This window comes from Lissotriton vulgaris, unplaced genomic scaffold (assembly GCF_964263255.1).
Source record: "Lissotriton vulgaris unplaced genomic scaffold, aLisVul1.2 SCAFFOLD_2834, whole genome shotgun sequence".
Lineage (NCBI taxonomy): Eukaryota > Metazoa > Chordata > Amphibia > Caudata > Salamandridae > Lissotriton > Lissotriton vulgaris.
In genome coordinates this window covers 266,786-274,921 of record NW_028247430.1, presented here as the reverse complement: position 1 = coordinate 274,921, position 8,136 = coordinate 266,786, and the positions used below count along the sequence as shown (strand labels likewise).

At 43.0% G+C, this 8,136-nt stretch overlaps 1 protein-coding gene across 1 annotated transcript; it reads left to right on the top strand.

Moving 5' to 3' along the window:
* Nucleotides 1-2,900: 2,900 nt before the first annotated feature.
* On the top strand, nucleotides 2,901-4,025 carry LOC147665178 (uncharacterized). Its single transcript, XM_086949698.1, has one exon. It carries the CDS (start codon nucleotides 2,901-2,903, stop codon nucleotides 4,023-4,025), a length of 1,125 nt encoding a protein of 374 aa, XP_086805824.1.
* The last annotated feature ends 4,111 nt before the right edge of the window (nucleotides 4,026-8,136 follow it).

Genomic DNA, 8,136 nt, shown 5'->3' with positions numbered 1-8,136 from the left:
CGATAAGGTTCCTTACGTGAAAATTCCTGATGTTGGCGAACGTTTGATTCCCAACTCGGATCGCAGAGCTACTTTGATTACAGCGGCTCATGAAGGTGTGGCGTCTGCGCATGCGGGCGTCTCCGCCACTGTAACTCAGCTACAACAGAGGTTCTGGTGGCGGGGACTGTACAAACAGACGCGTGATTATGTCCTTCAATGTGACATTTGCCAGCAGATCAAGCCTTCGACTGCTGCGCGTCCGCCACAGACACAGTAGTACATTTCTAATAAACCACTGGGGTGCGTTTATTTAGATCACTGCGGTCCTTTTTCTTCTGTTACTGCGTATAAGTATATCTTAGTAGCAGTTGATTCATGCACACGCTTTGTGTGGGTATGGCCCCATCGCAGCGCTGATTCACGGACTGTCATTAGAGATTTGCGTGTCTTTGTAGGGATTTTTGCCTGTGGTACCTTCCATTCGGATCAGGGTCCGGCTTTTGCCTCTAAGGCGTATAAGGATGCTATGGTTTCGTTGGGGGTCCAAGTCAAGTTTTCGTCTCCATACAGACCTGAGGGTAATAAAGTAGTGGAACGAATGAACCGTGACTTAAAGCAATCTTTGACAGCTCGAGTTATAGGCACTGGCAGAAACTGGCTGGCCCATCTCAATGGCGTGCAGCGTGCTCGTAATAATCTCCCTAGAAGGTCTCTGGGTGGGCGGACCCCGTACAAAATGCTCTTTGGTATCAAGATGTATGTCACTGATCTCGACGGTCTAGACTGCATGGCCCAAGCCACGGCCTTTGACGTAGATGAACATTGCACTGTTTTACAGGATCTACAAAAGACCAGAGACAGTCTTGCAAAGGAACATTTGTCCAGCACGTCGGATGATGCGTTGCAGATCCCGGTAGTTGGCTGGCTACCCAAAGTTGGAGAACTAGTTCGAGAGAAGATCGATAACAAGAAAGAATTTGGTCCTTCCTATCGAGCACCAGTCCCCGTTCTTGGAGTGAAGGGCACAAGAACAGTCGTTTTACCACCACTTCCAGGTCGTAAGGAAAACAGGTTTATCTCAATTGACAATGTCAAGATACACAGGGTGGCCGATTCTTCATAGCATGACACCGGCAGTCTCCTGTCCTTCGATTGTGAGAAATTCTGTTTTGGCCATTACTGCAGCTGCTGAGCCAGAAGTGGCCCTCGAGATGCCTGTCATTTCCAATCCTTTACTGAACACTTTTCCAGTTAATAACATTGATGACCTCGATTATTCCTATCCTGCTGATTTATCGATGCCTGACTTACAAACACGTTTGGCCACAGACTCTGCTTCAGTGACTTGACAAGACCTCACGTTGTGCAATTTATGCCTCTTTATTCAAGAAACATTTTTTGGTTCCCCCTTGGACATATATTTGGCTAATGCTTTTTTCAGTATACCTTTTTATGTCATTTGGTTTTGTGTTTTGTTTTTTCCGTATCATGGATGGACACTATGTCGAGGAGAGAACATGCATTCAGCATCTTAATGGAACTTTGGCCCCCTTATCCTCTTCACAAAAATGCACACAGACTAAAAAGAGACTTGAACTTTGTTAACATCACAGCTTGGCCGGTTCTTGATGGGATTGTGTGGGATGCAGTTAAATTTCAAATTCATGGCCCCACTGAAGTGGTTAATGTCCCAAATGTACTGAGAGTGAACATGGGGGATGTGGTGAAACAAAACATACGTTCTGATGATTGGAATGTTCAGGCCGTAGAATCATTATTCTCTGATTTAAAATATTATGCTGCCTTTGATGCTGAAGATCTATATTTAGAATCTGCTAATTATGGTGCTTTATTTTGCTTTTCAACATTTTGGTAATCATTTTCTGCATAAAACAAGTTCCAGAAGGGGTACTGTAAATTACACACAGTGCGAACATTGCCCTGCACCATTACAAGGCAGCTCCAGTACATTTTTGAAGAAGTACACTTACTTTACCGACTTTAATCAATCGAGTCCTGAGTCCTTTTATTTTAAGATGACACAGAAGCCCATGTCCAAAGTTAGACTTACCGATACTAAATTATTGCATTCGAAGTCCTTTCTAGATAGATTGGCTGTAGAAGGCTATGATCTATGGAAGGAAACCATTGACCTTAAATCGGTTTGGGGTTCTAAAAGTTGGCAGGTACAAGGCACTGAGGCTTTGCACCGTGAATGTCTCATCCCGAATCACATGTTGTTTTTGAATTCTACTATTTCTCAGACAACGTGCTTTGGATTGGCTACTTCAAAAAAGTTAAATACCCCTGCTATCCCTGATTTGGAAGAATATTCTGGTTGGGATAATTACACAAAGTTTTCCATTAGATAGTTGCAAACATTGCTAAATAATGCATTCTTTAATGTGTCGAGTTTTGATCCAAAGGGTTGGCTGCTGTGGCACAGAAGCTATGACTCTTGCCAGCGTCGCTTTCTGGGTTTAACTGAAGGTTTTACACAAGTCAGGCCTGATCCACGTTTTGATCCTGACCACACTGTTACAACATATTCAGTTGGCAAATTATGTCAAAATTGGTTACAACATTCTACATTAGCTGCTGTTAAATTACATCTATCTAAGCTAACTGATGAGGTGGATATTAATGATTTTATAAAGGGCCCGGCAAACGGTAGATCTAAACTTTGGATCTATGCTGCGTACAATGAAATTTGGAAGCTTTCGCAAATTGAGGCTGCTAAGTGCCTCAGAGCTATTGATCAAGCAAATTTGGAAAAGGTGCTTGCAGTTGTCGATAACAGTATTAACATGCTTTCTTCCCGCATATACACGTTGAATAACATTGTTTCTTCAGTGGTTGATATAGTAAATGATGAGGTGTCTGTTTAATACCATGGCCAAAATCAATTGCGTTTTGTAATGCAGTTTGCGTGGACTCTGCAGACTCTTAAGTCTGGCCGTGTGCCCTGGAATTACATGAACATTTCCTCCCTCTTTTCCCCGTTTAATTTGACTGACAAACAGCGCATGCTTTCAATGCGAGATGCATCATTTTCCGTGTTACACATTGAGAGGTTGGAATCTTTACCGTTCTCTGTTGCTGAGGCCACTGATGCAACATGGCTTATCCATGGATTATTTACATTACCATTCGCTTTGTACAAATTCACTAGTTGTATGCGACATGTTGCAATAGGACGTTATGAAGCATTAGGTGGTGCCTTCCTCCATGAAGCATGGTCTCTTCCTTTCACATATAGGTGCCTGAAAGACGGCAAAGAAGTTTATCTTAATGGGGAGGAATGCACTGAGTCCCCTGACCATTCATTAATATGCAGGCACATCCAATTACATGGTTCCTGCAACCAGGAACAACCTAATCTGGCCTGTGTATTAAAAGGGACTCCTGTTCCCGCAATTGTTCCCACGTTTACACTTTTGGCAAATGGTAGTTATTTGCTATTGAATAACGAGGAGTGTTGTGGTTTAATTGTTGGTATCGCTTATGTGGTAACTGTATCTGAACGTGTTGTGTGCTGCAAAAACGTTATGTATCCCCCCACGCTTGGGACTTCAGATGTTTCCATCTGGCCGCGCATCCCAACCTTGAAGGCAGAGTTCAATGGTATGACTCGAATAAGAGCCCTTTTGTCTCAGAAAGAGGTGGCCTTGAGTTCGGCCCGAGAAACATTCGTCCTTCACATAGCTAACACACGCACAGAAGTGCAGGCGCTTTTAAATACTGATTTACCGTTACATTTCAGCGAGCTGGTTCATCAAATCATTAATGCCTCCTCCACTTCCGGCCTTGCTCACTTTTTTAAATTTGTTAGCAGCGGTCTCGTGACTTCATTTGAAAAAATATTTGGGGTCATCCCTGCTTTCTTTCATTCTATTTTTTCGAGTTTGTTTGGAGGCTTCCCTGTCTTGCTGGCTTTAGCTGCAGGCGTATTGGTGATATTTTGTTTTATTACAAATGGATGCCCATCCTGCATTAGGAGCAGAAGAGCCCCTCCTGTCACTGTTGCGCAACCGGATGCTTGATTACTATGGCACCCTGCCGCTTGCGACCTTAAGCACGGCGTTTGGATTATCGGTTCGATTTTCCTATTTCACATGTGTCCAGCCTGTCTTTCATTGCCTGAGCTGCGATTGCCACTGGGCCCTTGATTTGTGTCTCTGCTTGACGGTGTCTCCTGACGTCGACTTTAATCATCTGATGAGCCCCGTAGTTGCTCACGAGTTGGTTTGTTCTGGCGAAAGGATTATGGCCTTGGGAGCGATGCATGGACTAATGGGTCGTTGGGATGTAATCGCAGCAGCGCATGAGTTCTTGGCAAGGAGCTTTTTTGAGAACCCACCGAGTTGTCCTCTGATGTTAATAGAGGATCCAGTGACGGAGCAGCACGTATGTTCCTTCCCACTACTTAATTGGATGGCTGAACTGTTTTCGGATTATGACAGTGATTTCATGTTGGAGGCTGTGGCTGCATATTTTGCATATTCAGTTCTATAGTGAGATGCCATGGAGTTTATTTTACTTATTTCGGCACGTGCATTTTTATATTTTTGGACAGTGCCTTTTGTCATGTGTGAATTTTTTTTTATACGTCCCAGACCTAGTGACTTATATTTTCAAAGGTTGGAACAATTACGCTTGGCCACTATAGGCATTCATATATACGTTAGGAGAATAGATTAACTCATTATTATTGAACTCTGTTTTCAGGTTAAACCCCTTCCAGGTTCTGCCTTTACATGATTTTTGACAGTGCTCTGATCATTGGGGGTGGGGGGGTGTCATATAGCTACTTCTTTTCTACATACTGTGTTAAGTTAGCATGGGTTTATTAAATGCTTGCACGCCGTTTTCATTCTTGCTTCACTTTTGCACACGACACATAATTGTTGTTTTAGCTTTCAACCCAGAAGAGCTTTGTGATTTACTAGAGAAATAATATGTTATTGCTCTGATATCAGTTTTGTTCTGCACTCTGTCTGCACAGTGAGTGCTGAAGGCTACACAGATAACTTAACCCAGTGTTGTTGTAAGGTCTGATCTTCGCACCCTTATAGACATAACACACATGCTGCTGCCAAAATCTGGCTCTAGGCGAGTTTTATATTGTGGTGCTGAACGCACAAAAACACACTTGATGTGCTTCGCATGCAGAGAGCTGGTGGAAGGTGATGTGATCCTCCTGCCACTGAGATTTTTTTGAGGTATGGGCCCGCCATGCTAAAACCCAAATGAGACCTTCATAGATATAAAATACTATGCTAAATAGGGAGGGTGTGAATTAGACTTTGTTAATTTCTATTCATTTCAGCATATTAGTATGTTTTCACCATTCGCCTTTTATGGACTGATAACTATGCTGATAACTTTGTTGCTTATAATATGTTTGCTAGTATTATATAAGATACTGCGTTTGAGGACTTTGCATTAGTAAATAAATATTTCAAACATGCACGTGTCCTCTTTTACTCCACGTTCTGGTTTGTAATGATTATATAACGAAAGAGTGTTCATGTGTTCCAAGATTCCTGAGGTACTCTAAGTTCATGTTCTGGTCTGTCTCAGCATTGGGAGTTTGTTATGACCAATGAGAAACTGTAGCTAGCTCGGTAAGGGGATTTTGGGTACTGAGGTGAGTTTTGGGCCATCCTAATTCACCGAGGTTCCAGGTCTCTATGCACAGTTCTGTAGGAGAACGGAATTCCCGCTACACTGCGTGTTGGGTGCATATGTGGAGCTGTGTGGTGGGTGTCTCGGTGGAGCTGTGTGGTGGGTGCATCTGTGGAGCTGTGTGGAGGGTGCCTCGGTGGAGCTGTGTGGTGATAGAGCCTAGAGTCAGAATGTATCAAATGTTTGCTGCTGAATGGGAGAGAGGCTGGGTGATTTGTGTTTAAAGTCGTTTGCACGTCTTATTTTCTTTGTTTAGGCTGTATGTTTGAAAGGCATGTTGTGAATATAATTTGTGACCGAAATGTAGATAGAGGTGTGGCGAAATGGTATGAGCTGAGTGTGTTTCCGAAGTTACACAAAGCCTGTGGTGAGTGTGTTTATGTGAAATGAATTGGAGAGTGAGGCGCGCATGCTGGAGAGTGTTTGCGTTTAGTATGCAGCTGAATGTTAGATTTGTGTGTGTTAATCGTGTTTTAAGAGTAAGGTGAGGCTGTGCTGTGTGTTGGGTGCATCTGTGGAGCTGTGTGGTGGGTGCATCTGTGGAGCTGTGTGTTGGGTGCATCTGTGGAGCTGTGTGGTGGGAGTCTCGGTGGAGCTGTGTGGTGGGTGCATCTGTGTAGCTGTGTGGTGGGTGCCTCGGTGGAGCAGCGTGGTGATAGAGCCTAGAGTCATAATGTATCAAATGTATGCTGCTGAATGGGAGAGAGGCTGGGTGATTTGTATTTAAGGTCGTTTGCACGTCTTATTTTCTTTGTTTAGGCTGTATGTTTGAAAGGGATGTTGTGAATATAATTTGTGACCAAAATGTAGATAGAGGTGTGGCGAAATGGTTTGAGCTGAGTGTGCGTCCGAAGTTACCCAAAGCCTGTGGTGAGTGTGTTTATGTGAAATGAATTGGAGAGCGAGGCGCGCATGCTGGAGAGTGTTTGCGGTTAGTATGCAGCTGAATGTTAGACTTGTGTGTGTTAATCGTGTTTTAAGTGTAAGGTGAGGCTGTGCTATGTGTTGGGTGCATCTGTGGAGCTGTGTGTTGGGTGCATCTGTGGAGCTGTTGTCATATAGCTACTTCTTTTCTACATATTGTGTTAAGTTAGCATGGGTTTATTAAATGCTTGCACGCCGTTTTCATTCTTGCTTCACTTTTGCACATGACACATAATTGTTGTTTTAGCTTTCAACCCAGAAGAGCTTCGTGATTTACTAGAGAAATAATATGTTATTGCTCTGATATCAGTTTTGTTCTGCACTCTGTCTGCACAGTGAGTGCTGAAGGCTACACGGATAACTTAACCCAGTGTTGTTGTAAGGTCTGATCTTCGCACCCTTATAGACATAACACACATGCAGCTGCCAAAATCTGGCTCTAGGCGAGTTTTATATTGTGGTGCTGAACACACAAAAACACACTTGATGTGCTTCGCATGCAGAGAGCTGGTGGAAGGTGATGTGATCCTCCTGCCACTGAGATTTTGAGGTATGGGCCCGCCCTGCTAAAACCCAAATGAGACCTTCATAGATATAAAATACTATGCTAAATAGGGAGGGTGTGAATTAGACTTTGTTAATTTCTATTCATTTCAGCATATTAGTATGCTGTCCCCATTCGCCTTTTATGGACTGATAACTATGCTGATAACTTTGTTGCTTATAATATGTTTGCTAGTATTATACAAGATACTGCGTTTGAGAACCTTGCATTAGTAAATAAATATTTTAAACATGCACGTGTCCTCTTTTACTCCACGTTCTGGTTTGTAATGATTATATAACGAAAGAGTGTTCATGTGTTCCACGATTCCTGAGGTACTCTAAGTTCATCTTCTGGTCTGTCTAAGCATTGGGAGTTTGTTATGACCAATGAGACACTGTAGCTATCTCGGTAAGGAGATTTTGGGTACTGAGGTGAGTTTTAGGCCATCCTAATTCACCGAGGTTCCAGGTCTCTATGCACAGTTCTGTAGGAGAACGGAATTCCCGCTACATGGCGCCCATACGTTGTTGGCCTTATATCATGACACTCGAGTAGTATATCATTCAATCCTTAACCCCTTCACTGACGTTTCCGGTAAACGGTGGTGTCGGAAAAACCTACCTATTTTAAAGTGGAGCATGATAATTGTGTTTATTGAGCTGCAGTTATGGTGCCAATGAATGCGTTTATAGTGTAATGTGCTATGTGTAGGCTGTGTGTTGCAAAGCCATTTTTAGAGTCTAGGTTGTTAGCTATTTTTTGTTGTTTGCGATGTGGCGAAGTGGTATGATTTGATTGTGCTCTTGAAGGAATTTAAATTTTGTGTGCTGTGTGTTTATGTAAAAAGAATTGTATAGTGAGGCGCGCGTGCTGGAGAGGGGTGGCGGTTAGTATGCAGTTGAATGGGAGAGTGTGTGATTTGTGTTTTAAGTGTAAGGTGAGGCTGTAGGCACTGTGGATCCGGCTAATCGTGTTTTTATCTACATAGAAGCTTG